This window comes from Capra hircus, chromosome 4 (genome assembly GCF_001704415.2).
Source record: "Capra hircus breed San Clemente chromosome 4, ASM170441v1, whole genome shotgun sequence".
NCBI lineage: Eukaryota > Metazoa > Chordata > Mammalia > Artiodactyla > Bovidae > Capra > Capra hircus.
The window spans coordinates 56,062,374-56,074,514 of record NC_030811.1 but is presented as its reverse complement, the minus strand read 5'-3'; the positions used below and the strand labels follow the sequence as shown (position 1 = coordinate 56,074,514).

The 12,141-nt window shown below is 43.7% G+C and overlaps 1 protein-coding gene across 1 annotated transcript in view; it reads left to right on the top strand.

Annotated features, from left to right (window-relative positions):
* The window catches only part of LOC108635899, a 139,252-nt gene that overhangs the window by 15,850 nt on the left and 111,261 nt on the right, over positions 1 to 12,141 (top strand). The window contains exon 3 of the mRNA XM_018047501.1: positions 7,270 to 7,501. Within this exon, the coding sequence (XP_017902990.1) occupies positions 7,270 to 7,501 (232 nt within the window). The remainder of the gene's footprint in view (positions 1 to 7,269; positions 7,502 to 12,141) is intronic.

The window sequence follows — 12,141 nt, the reverse complement described above, 5'->3', positions numbered from 1 at the left end:
GGGAAGAGAGTGAGAAGAGGTTCTTGCATAAGAGCTTCCCTGGTTAATGACAACAGCGAAGGAACTGGCCAAGAAAGCTGTAGGGAAAACCAGGAGCAGGTTGTACTCTGGATGCCCAGGGAACAAAAGGCATCCTAAACATTGCCACCATGGTTCACAGAGTTAAACACGCCAGGAGGCTGAGAAGATGAGGGCCACAACATGCTCACTAAATGCAGTGATGCCTAAGTGACAAAAGTGCTGTGGAACAGGGAGGGGAGTGGGGGTGGTGGTGGGTGGGAGAGTGCCAGAGCATTTCCTGAGGTTTCTTGCTGAGCCAGGCCCCGTCCAAGCTCCAGATTCCAGCTCTCAGGAAGCCTGTGGGTATCTGCTGCTCAGTTGAGAGATGGAGGCTTGGAACCATTGCTTGCTTCATTACTTAAGGGATGACTGATACTCCAGAGCCTTGGGCCCATGGTGAATACGCCCTGGGCCTATTCTTTTTGCCTCTGGGTATGACTTATCTCAAGAACTCTATGCAGGAATAACACACAAAAGGGACCTAGAGTCCTAGTGACGATGATGATGTTAAAAATAACATGATATGTATTGATGGGAATTCCCCAGTTGTCCAGTGGTTAGGACTCCATGTCTTCACTGCCAAAGACGTTGATTCAGTTCTGGCTGGGGAATTAAGATCCTGCAAGCCACATGGCTTGGCCAAATTGAAAAAAGGAAACACAACCATATATTGAGAGTTTACTACGAGTCAGGTTGAGGGCAAGTCTTTAATAGAAATTATCTCAGTATAACTCATGTATCCCCTGTAAGATAGTTACTACATCTCCATTTTACAGAAGATAAAAATTGAGACTCATAGAGGCTAAGCTACTTGCTCAAGGTCACACAGCTAGCAAACAGAGAAGCTTTTTGTTCTGTTATAAATATTGTTAACATGTTTATCGTGAGTTGGCTCTAAAGCTCATCACAGAGGAAGCTGGAGGGTGGAGGAAGAGAGGGAATGACTAAGAATGACTCTTCTGCGCCCATCATGCCACCTCCTGGCTGTGCAGCCTTGTGCGTTACATCCGTGTTCACTGCTTAACTGATCACATGTTTCAGCCTAGGCACTGTGCTTGGGCTGAGATGGAAGACCTACCCTGCTACCGGCAGCTCATATCCTCTTGGGGGGACCAGCTTGCACACAAGCAGCGTGAGTGCAGTGCAGTGGTTCCAGGATAGAGACATGGGGTGGGGCCCGGGGGAGGCTTAAAGTGGAGTGTCCTCTTCCCTCCAGAAGAGGCAGGCAGGAAATCCTTCTGGAGGACCTGGGACATCAGTGGAGACTTCAAGGATGAGGAGAAGGCCTCTAGGCAAACCAGGTAGACTGAGGGGGAAGAACAGTCCAGGTTTGATAATCCGGGTTACAAAAAACAAATTCAGGGCTCTCATTTTGGTCTCTGCTCCTCCACTGCAGAGTGTCCCCAGTTCTCCAAATCTCCTAACTTCAAAAGGCTGTCAGAAAATTCTCCCTAGATTCTTAGAGCCAAAAGGAATGGATTTACTCTAATTTGCTTCTGCTATTATGGAGAAGGCATTGGTCTGGGAGTTGCTCAGCTAGTATTTTTTGGAACATGGAAGGATTTTTTGAGACACTGAAGGCAGGTGTAGGAAAACTCATTTTCACAAATGCACTAATGGTATGTAAACTTAGAAAAAAACGTTGACAAATGGATGGAGGTCATCTCTATCACAAAGAAAAACTGTCTCATCGTGCAAATAAAATTCTGTAATCTCCATTATGGGCTTCTCTGTTGTCTCACTGGTAAAGAATCCACCTGCAATGCAGGAGACTCGGGGTTCAATTCTTGGGTTGGGAAGGTCCCCTGGAGCAGAAAATGGCAACCCACTCCAGTATTCTTGCCTGGGAAGTCCCATGGTCAGAGGAGCCTGGCAGGTTACTGTCTATGGGGTTGCAAAGAGTTGGACACGACTTAACAACTAAACCATCACCACTTCCAATCTGCATCAGGCCTTCAAGGCATCTTTCTGGGAAATTTTTCTGACCCTCAGGTGTGTAGGTACTTTGCTTTTTATTCTGTTTATTTAGATAGTCATTGCCTTCCCTGGGCCTAATTAATACGAGAAACAAGAATAGGCTCTAGGGAAGCAATAAGGTGGAAGCAAACTGAAGCAGAAAAGGGTGTTAGGAGAGCTGGAGAGGAGTTGCTTCCATAAGCGTAGATTTTCTGAGACTGGTGTTTTGTTCCGAGCCCTGGTTCCACAGACTGTTCAGGACTTTCTTTTCCTATAAAGTCCTCAAAGGCAGGGACCATTTCCTGGTTAGCAGCAATGCCTATCACGTAGTTGGCACTTGGTAATGTTAGTGTCATTCCACCCTTTCTCTGTTTATTTATTAATTTTTTCCTCTTTACATCTCTCCTTGAAGGGACTGTGGTTGATGGATTAGCTAGGATTCAAGATGGCAAGCAACAGAAACTCCCACCTGCTAGCTCACTCACAAAGAGGGAATATAGTGTAAGATACTAGAGCATCTCATAGAATTTGCGAGGAGATGCTTTTTAGATTCAGCCTGGAACTGGGCCTGGAATTTCCTGTAACTTTCTCTTCACCTCTCACAATTTCTACTCCCAGCAAAGATACTCCTTAGTCTTATCTGGGTTGTATCAATTTCAGCCAGAAGAGAAGGGCTGAAGTTCAGAAACTTCATTGCCTATAGCATTTCTGTGATGATGTGACTGCAACGGGGTCCTCCCCACCAATTTAGAGTAGTTGTCACACAGCTGAGGATGTCCATGAGGGCTATAAACAATGCTTTTATTGAGGCAATTTGGTTTTATAATTCTTGGGGGACTAGAGAATTCCAAATGAAGTGCTGGGGAATTGTCTTCTCTTTCGTATGACAAAAAATTATTTTCTTAGAAAACTGACTTTTTGATAACACATGCTACATATAGTCTCATCTTTTTCTGCTGCTGCTGCTAAGCCGCTTCAGTCGTGTCAGACTCTGTGCGACCCCATAGACAGCAGCCCACCAGGCTCCTCCGTCCCTGGGATTCTCCAGGCAAGAATACTGGAGTGGGCTGCCATTTCCTTCTCCAATTCAGGAAAGTGAAAAGCGAAAGTGAAGTCGCTCAGTCGTGCCCGACTCTTAGTGACCCCATGGACTGCAGCCTACCAGGCTCCTCCGACCATAGGGTTTTCCAGGCAAGAGTACTGAAGTGGGGTGCCATTGCCATCTTTTTCTAGATGTTTAGAAACCAATGAACACTAGTTTAACAGTGTTAGCTGTTAAGAGTGTTAGCTGTTAACACTCTTTCTCTTACATGGAAACAGTTACCAGCCCCTACACAGGGAGTATCAAGGGACATGACATTAGCACCTGAGTCAGATGAGTTTCCTGCCAGATTTTTATTTTTCCATGTATAGTTGTTATATTTTGAAGGACATTATCTGATCCATGAGTTATGAACTGATTTAAGTACTGAATTCATCCTCTTCTACTTTCTTGGGATGAAACCAGATTAATGCATTATCTTGGGAGAAATTAATTTTAACCTAATTAATCTTGCTAATAACTGGGTCAAACTCTTATGTATATTGTTTCTTTCCTTTGTACCTTCCTTGTTAGAATCTATTCCAGTAATTAAAAACAGATCAGTGATTTATTTTATAAATCAAACTTATTTTTCAAGTGGCTTATAAATAAGCCACTTTATAGCAAATACAATAGTATTTACTTATTTTATAAAAAATATAATAGAAACAGAAGTTATCTAAGCCTAGACAGGTGTAAGATATTTATGATAATCTAGGAATCAGCAAACATTTTCTCTAAAGGGACATATAGCAAATGTTTTTGGATTTGCAGTCCATACAGTCTTGGGCACAACTACTCAACTCTGCCTGTTGGTTTAAAAGCAGCCACACACAATATGTAAACAGATGAGTGTAACTATGTTCCAATAAAACTTTATTTGTGGACACTGAAATTTGTATTTCATGAAGTTTTAATGTGTTACATGTTCTTCTTTTGAATGGGAAATTTTTGAAATTTTCAATCACTCAATCACTTTTTTAGCTTGAAGATTCTACAAAAACAGGTGACAGACTGGATCTGACCTGCAGGTCTGTTTGATGACCTCTCGCTCAGTTGTGTCTGACTCTTTGTGATCCCATGGACTATAAAGTCCATGAAATCCTCCAGACCAGAATACTGGAATGGGTAGCCATTCCCTTCTTCAGGGGATCTTCCCAACCCAGCAACTGAACCCAGGTCTGCCTTGTTGCAGGTGGATTCTTTGCCAGCTAAGCCACCAGGGGAGCCCAAGAATACTGGAGTGGGTAGCCTATCTCTTCTCCAGAGGATCTTCTTGCCCAGGGTCTTTGAACCAAGGTCTCCTGCATTGCAGGTGGATTCTTTACCAGCTGAGCTACCAGCTGTATTTGTGGACACTGAACTTTGAATTTCATGTAGTTTTAATGTGTTACATGTTCTTCTTTTGAATGGGAAATTTTTGAATTTTTCAACCACTCTTTTAGCTTGAAGATTCTACAAAGACAGGTGAACAGACTGGATCTGACCTGCAGGTCTGTTTGCTGACCCCTGCTCTAACAATAAGGGCATAGGATTCGCCCATCTACTTGGGTTTCTTGGTTTAGTTTTCTTATTTCATAGGCATTCTTAAAGGAGCATTCCTGAAAGAACAAAGCAATGCTTCTGTTGATCTTGGTGTTGAACTCATTCTTTCTTGGCTTATGGAATGTTAGTATTCGACTTCACTTGGTGTGGAGTAAGAGCACCACGCCGAGAAGGTTGCTTTTAAGTCTTTGCACTTGAAGCAGCACAGTCAGTGGTTCTGTAGGTGTGCAGTTTCTAAAACCAGGGAGAGAGAGAACAATTCTGGGGAGAAGCAATTTAAAACCAGTTCTAATTGTTCACGCAAGTTATTTTTACCAGTCTTAGGGGACAGATAAATGATCACATTGTTATTATTTTTATAGATTATATTTCAAAAAGCTTTTCTGCTAAGAGTGATTAAATACCAAGTTTTAATTTCACTCAGGAAAAATTTTCCATCCCATTAGGATTTTTTTTTTTCTTGATAACTTACTGTAGGAGACTATAACTCAGGGCTTTCAGGAACCTCATTACCGAATTTCCAGTGACACTGAAGAAGACATGTGATTTTGCTAAATATTTGGGAAGGTGGGAGAAATACAGGGAAATGGGAATGATAAGAAAATTTGGGGATTACTATATTAAATGCATTATATATAGTATATGCTATTATATGTACTATTATATATAGTATATGTAGCATACTATATATAATATATATAGTATGTAGTCATACATATTATATATAAACATTTTACAGATAAATTTTTTTCTCTATATAATGATAACAATAGCAAAAATATAATATTGCTATGAAGAAGAATTTTCTACAGTGTCTATACGATGAAACTTGGGAGTCACCTGGTAACTGCAAAAACTAAATGTCCACGGTATGCCTAAGTTTCACCTGTTTTCTCTCACTTAATCCTCATTGTAAGATCAGGAAAGCAAGACTTAGGGAGGTCTAGTACCTTGCTCAAGGTCATATATTTGCTAAGTGGTGGAGCCAGATTTCAGACTCAGGTCTGTCTATCCCTAGAGCTTTCTTCATGCTTCCTCATTGTAACCAGTCCCAGTCTCAAAGAGTGCCTCGGGGTTTGAGGCATGCTCTACTACCAAGCAAGGATGTGCCATTCTGTGTGATGAGTTCTGTGATACCCATTGCTTTTTTGGATCAATCAATCTTGCCATTGATCTCAGCAAATTATCAATGTGGTTCTAGGTCTTACCATAGAGAATTTTTAATTGAAGTTCCAACTATATTTGACATTAAAAAAAACCCTCATTTCTCTCAAAGTATATGGTAAATTGAGGAAGATTCAGGTCCTGAGATATAAATCTGATTTCCATGGGGCTTGAGAGGTTTATGGTTCCCCTAAAATTGCATGTGGAATATTGCACATGTGTGTGTATGTGACTTTTTTTGAGAGAAGAGTTCTAATTTTAGTTAGATTCTGAAGACTTACGACCGCTGTTCCCTAAACTCAGAAACAACTAGGGATATACCTGATTGACTCATTAATATTGACAAGTGCTTGGCAATTGTGTTAAATTCCATCACAACAAATGAGGTTGACTTAACTAGTTCTTTAATAACCTGAGCATAACACTGTCATTCCATGTGTTACACTGGGTGGACTCCGCCAAGGGATTCAACTCTGCTCTCATTAATGTGAGCTTCCCAGCCCCTGACAAAGAACACTACAACTGTAAATCCTTAGCAATGCTTGCTGATTGGAGGGAATGATTTCCCTCATATAAACCTTGCCTGACTCAGTCATTTCAGGTACTGGAAGGATCAGTAATTGATTTGGTATTACAAAGTGAAGCTCCTCTATCCAGACACGGCCACTTTTTAGCTGTAGGACCTTAGTCCAGCCCCTGTCCACCTGAGTTTCCTCTTCTGTGACAAGAGGGGTTAGCCGTAGGGTTGGTTAAATCTCTACCACCTCCACAAGTTCCAGAAATGTCTATTTGGCAACACACTTTGCCAAGTCAATTTGACAAAACCAAATTGGAAAGAGTTCTGACAGTTCGTTTGGAAGAGACTAGAACTTGCGCATTTTAGAACCTCTGCATGAAAGCGCTTAGCCACCAATATGGGTTACTTTGATAATTATCTCCTGGCCCGGGACTGCAGAGAAGTAATCTTATCAGGGTTCCAGGCTAGTTCAGGGGACAGCCGCTGGGAGGAAGTGGGCGTGGCGATTTCCCCGACTTCCTTGTTTGGAGCAAACTTTGGCAGCATCTGACCGGCTTGGATGTTTGCTTTTCCATCTGTTGATGTGTTTTTTGCGAGCTCTCTTGCCTGCCAGAGAAAACATCCAAACGGAGCACGACGCCACGTCTTAGCCATTCCCTTGAGTCCCCAAACCCCACCAGCCTCCAGAGAGGGGAAGCCGAAGCTGAGAAAGAAAACAGACGTGCCTGGAGCGCGCTGGCTTTCAGGGAGAAGGTGGCAAAGACAGGGATTTCGGTACCCACCCACCCACCAGCCTGTATCCACGCGCGCGGGTGCGCGTCGACTCCCTTTGTTCGCACTCCTCTCGTGGTATCTGGAACCTGGCACTGGAGATGGGGCATTTGCGAGGCTCGCTGGCTCCGCCGTGCGCCTAGTGCGTTAGTCGACTTCGCGCTCGCGGTGCCAGCAGCCGGCGCGCTCCGCTCTCAGCGAGCGGCGGACCGGCGGGGACAGCGCGCCGCGCGCCCGGGTAGGGGACGCGGCTGAAAGCGGGGCGCCGGCGCCGGGGTGCGCGCCCCTCCGCTGGGGACCTCGGGACGCCGCTGGCCGAGCCATGACAGACGCCAGCAACAAGAAAGAGGGCTTCAAAAAATGCCGGAGCGCCACTTTCAGCATCGATGGCTACAGCTTCACCATCGGTGAGAACTTTCCGCCCTCTGCCCTACTTCCGGCTTCCCGGGGGGTGGCGAGGCTCCTTCCGAGCCAGGGAGGTGGGTGGTCGGAGTGGGGCTGGGTCGCGAGGCGCTCGCCAAGCGGGAGACCCGGGGAGCGGCGACAGTGCCGGAAAGTCGCGTGTGTCCGGGGCTGTCCCCGCGGTGCCCCTCCCGCCGCTCTAAGCCGGCATCCCGCTTAAGCTGGTTTTTAGGGTCACACCTTTCTGAACTGCTCCATTTCCTCGCTGCGATTTTAGTAACGCAAGCTCGGAGAGGAGGGATAGAGGCACGGATGGAGGCAGAGAGATGGAAAGGTACGGGGAGAGAGAGCGACACAAAGACGTGCACGACAGACAGTAAGAGACGCAGAAAGACACACGGATAGGAGAGACCGAACGACAAGAGGCATCCGGACAGATACATTAGTAGACACACCTAGACACCAGTTCAGAAATATGAAGTCAGAGAGGCCGACAGAACGTCAGAGATGCGGAGAAGGAGGTGATGGAAACAGAGATGAGCTGACTCTGAGAGAGACACATAGAGATAGATTCAGAGAAAGCGATTGAAGAGTAGGTTTCACAAAAGTTGAAATAAGGAGAGAAAGGAACGCAAGGAGAGAGAGAGAGAGAGGAAGGAGGTAGGAAGGAAGACAGGGAAGATACGGCAAAAAAGAGACAGAGAGAGTCAGAAGAAGGCAGGGCGGGTGGGATGTATCATGCTGCTAAAACATCTGAGAAACATCTGTCTCATGTCCTCTGGATTCCCAGTGGCTCCCTTCCCAAACCTTTTACTTAGAGGGGCCTGGAGGTGTCTCCATGGTCCTTAGAGGCAGCGGGACCACAGGGCTGACTCTCCAGAAGCTGAATTTAAGATCAGTTCTTGGTGCTTTTTCTACGGGTTGCATGCTGTGCTGTTTTGAATCAGCTGGTCCAGGGATTATCTCCTCATTTTCCCAGGAGATGGGCTAAGCCAGGGAGGCTTCCTCTCCAGGATGTCAGAGATTGGAGACCAGCAGGGCACAGCTAGGTGTCAAGGAGCTGCTTCAGCTTTTCTACTTCTGTGTGTGCTCAGGGCAGTGTGGCTGTAAATCTGAGCTTCTCGTTGGAGCCTTTGAAAGTGAAGGGTATATTAAGATGCTTTTTGGAAGTGTAGCAGGAATTTGTCAGGGGCAAGAAGAGGCTATTGGAGAGGATCTGGGCCACTTTGCTTCTTCTAATGGAGTGGCCCAAGATTTAGGGGGCATGGGCTGGACACATTACTACCAGAATTCAGTCTGAGTGCCTTTACCTGCTTCCCAAGTCTCTCCATTCTGGCTTGAACTTGCCTTTCTTGCCTCAGTTGTCATGGCAGATCTGTTTCTTCCACACACTCGTGATGGCTTGCCTTGGCCCCCATCCCACCCCTCAGAGCCTTTGCTCTGGCTGTCCCTTCAGTTAGGAATAGCATTTCCCCAAGTCTGCATTGAGAAATCTTGTCTATTCCAGCTCTCACTTATCTCCTCCTCTGCTTTTCTTCCCCATGAGAAAGAACTCCTGCACTCATCTTGGCCTCCTAGTCCTGTGTGAGGGCTCACACCTAGCCTTGAACCAGTATTTCAGCAACTATTCCTTGTCCTCCTCTTACGTTGCAGGTTCCTTAAGAATGAGATTGTGCCTATTTTTCACCCTCTAATAGTGAGTGCTTGGAGTTTTTGTAGGAATGAATTAAAGGTTGCCAAGGTCCAAAGTGATTAATCAAAAAGCTGTGTTAATACTAGTTTTTGTGAATCTAGTTAGAAAGCTTCCAAAAATGATTTTTAAGTTTTACCTGGCAGTTCCCTGTGAAATCTTTCAAAAACTGTGGCTTCTAAAACTCAAGTTTATAGTGTGGCTGTCCTCTGCTTAACATCTACTCCCTTTCTGCTCCCATTCTCACTAGAGGAGATGGTCTAGCTCATTGGTGTGGTCTGCTGGTCAGATGGGACCTCAAAAATGAGCAGGTCACTTCCTGGTGAGAGAGCTGCCAGCTTGTTTCATATCTTTGGGCATTTATTCATTCGCTCCTTTCCATCTGCCCTCCTCCTTCCCTCCCTCCTTCAACAAATTTTTATTGAATTTTACTGTATTAAAAAACAATTTAATAGAATGCCTGCCACATGGCAAACATTCAATAAATGGTAATTGTGATTATTGAATACCTTAAGCTAATATCATGGGGAGTTGATGAAGATAAATCAGACCTAGAACCTAGGATTCAAGGAATTCATACTCTTGAGGTGATATGATGTCTTCATACATAACATTTTACAAAATAAAAGCTTTTAAATGCTGACAGATACATATTAAAAGTTTTAGGCCAATATAGACATTGAAGCAAATACAGATAATCAAAAAGAAAGAAAAAAAATCACCCACTGCTAAATATTATTAATATTTGTTGTATATACTTCCAGTATTTTTAAATATATACAATTTTTTAACAGCAATCATAATGTTGGGTAATGGTACTTAATATCATAGTAGCTTTGTTTCATACTCTATATTTGTTTTTATTTAAAAAACTTTTATTGTTGGCTATGTAGGTTGCTTTTACTTTTTACCATAATAGACAATGAAAAATGACTAAATCTTTGAGCACATCCATTAACACTTTTGAGAATAAATTTCTAGAAGTACAATTGCGTGGTCTAAGACTATGTATATTTTTAGGGATTTTAAAGCATATTATTAAATACCCTCTGGAAATACCAACTCACACTCCCACCAGCCATGTATCAGGTGCTCACACACTCTCATGAGTACTGGTAATTTTTAAAGAGTTGTTTGTTTGGGAGGTGGAAGGTAGTATCTTACTTCCACATGTTATTTCACTTCTTTACATTTTATGTCCTTTGCCTGTATGTTTTTCCTCTGGGGGAGTTTCATCATTTATTTTTAATTTTCAAGCACAGTTGATTCTTAAACAATGTGGGTTTGAATTGTGTAGGTCCACTTATACAATAATTTTTTTTCTATAGTAAATACTACAGTATATACAATCTGCAGCTGGTTGAATCTGAGGATGTGGAATTGGGGCTTTGGAAGAATCACATATAGGATTAGTTATGGCACAAATTTTCAACTAACCCTAGTTGTTCAAGAGTCAGCTGTGCTCTTAATGTATGTAATACATGTTAATTGTACATACAATCAATGTATCAAATGTACATAATATATAATCATAGCTACTACATATTAATTGTACAATATATTATGTGATAAATATATATTAATCATGTGATGGGCTTCCCTGGTGGCTCAGAGGTTAAAGCATCTGCCTGGAATGCTGGAGACCCGGGTTCGATCCGTGAGTCGGGAAGATCCCCTGGAGAAGGAAATGGCAATCCACTCCAGTATTCTTACCTGGAGAATCCCATGGAGGGAGGAGCCTGGTAGGCTACAGTCCATGGGGTCGCAAAGAGTCGGACACGACTGAGCGACTTCACTTCACTTCAATCATGTGATAATTAATATGTACCGATAATATGCATTATATGCACACCATGTACATGTGTCTCTGTGTGTGATTTGCAAGTGCTGTCTGTCCTGTATGTTATGTGACATTTTCTTCTAAGCAGGGGGCTTCATATTCCTGCAACTTCGGTATGTGGCATTTAGGACTTGGTTTGTGGATGCACAGATATCTTGTAGCCTGCACTCATGGTCTCCAGCTTCTCCCATGGTTCCAGCAGGATGGAGTAGGTGGACAGTCCCCCTCTAACTATGTGAGGAAAGAATCCTGAAGAAATCCCAGAGCCCAGATCACTTTTTTTTCTCAGGTGTCCGACATTCTGTCATCAGGAATCACCTTCTTTTCCAGTCTGTTTATTATGCAAAATTTCCAGGTCAAAGAACTTTACTAAAGGAATTTATGTTACAGTCCTGGCAATTCAAGAGATTTCCTCTCAGATTCAAGAGATTGTTACCCCTGGCTTATGAGGCCAACAGGGGTCTTGGGATTCTGCAGAAGAGGGGTGTGTGAGCCCTCACCATGGCAAGGTCAAGATTCAAGTTTCCTTGGAGGGCTCCTGATGGAACTTCTCTCTTTTAAGGGGAAGTTTCTGGGTTAAGAGGGGTTCCGTGGTGGCTCAGATGGTAAAGATTCTGCCTGCAGTGCTAGAGACGCAGGAGACTTGGGTTCGATCCCTGTGGTCAAGAGGTCTTGAAAACAAGACCATGGGCTTGAACACGTGCCACATCCAGAAAGCACTGACTGTTGTAGAGCCTTCATGATTTGAGGGTCGCATTCCTAAGAGACCATTGTAGTCAGGATTCTTCTTGTTTAGTCACTAAGCTGTGTCCCTCTCTTTGTGACCCCATGGATTGTAGCCTGCCAGGCTCTTCTGTCCATGGGATTTCCCAGGTAAGAATACTACAGTGGCTTGCCATTTCTTTCTTCGGGGCATCTTCCTGACCCAGGAATCTAACTGCAACTCCTGCATTGGCAGGCGGATTCTCTATCACTGAGCCACCTGAGAAGCCCCAGTTACGAGTGTAGCCAGTAATTTTAACAGTTAAGATTAACTGAAGGCCATGTGGAGAAGTTCAAGTATAATTTGACTGTGTTTATGAACTAGTATTTGAATATGAAATAAACGGTTATGG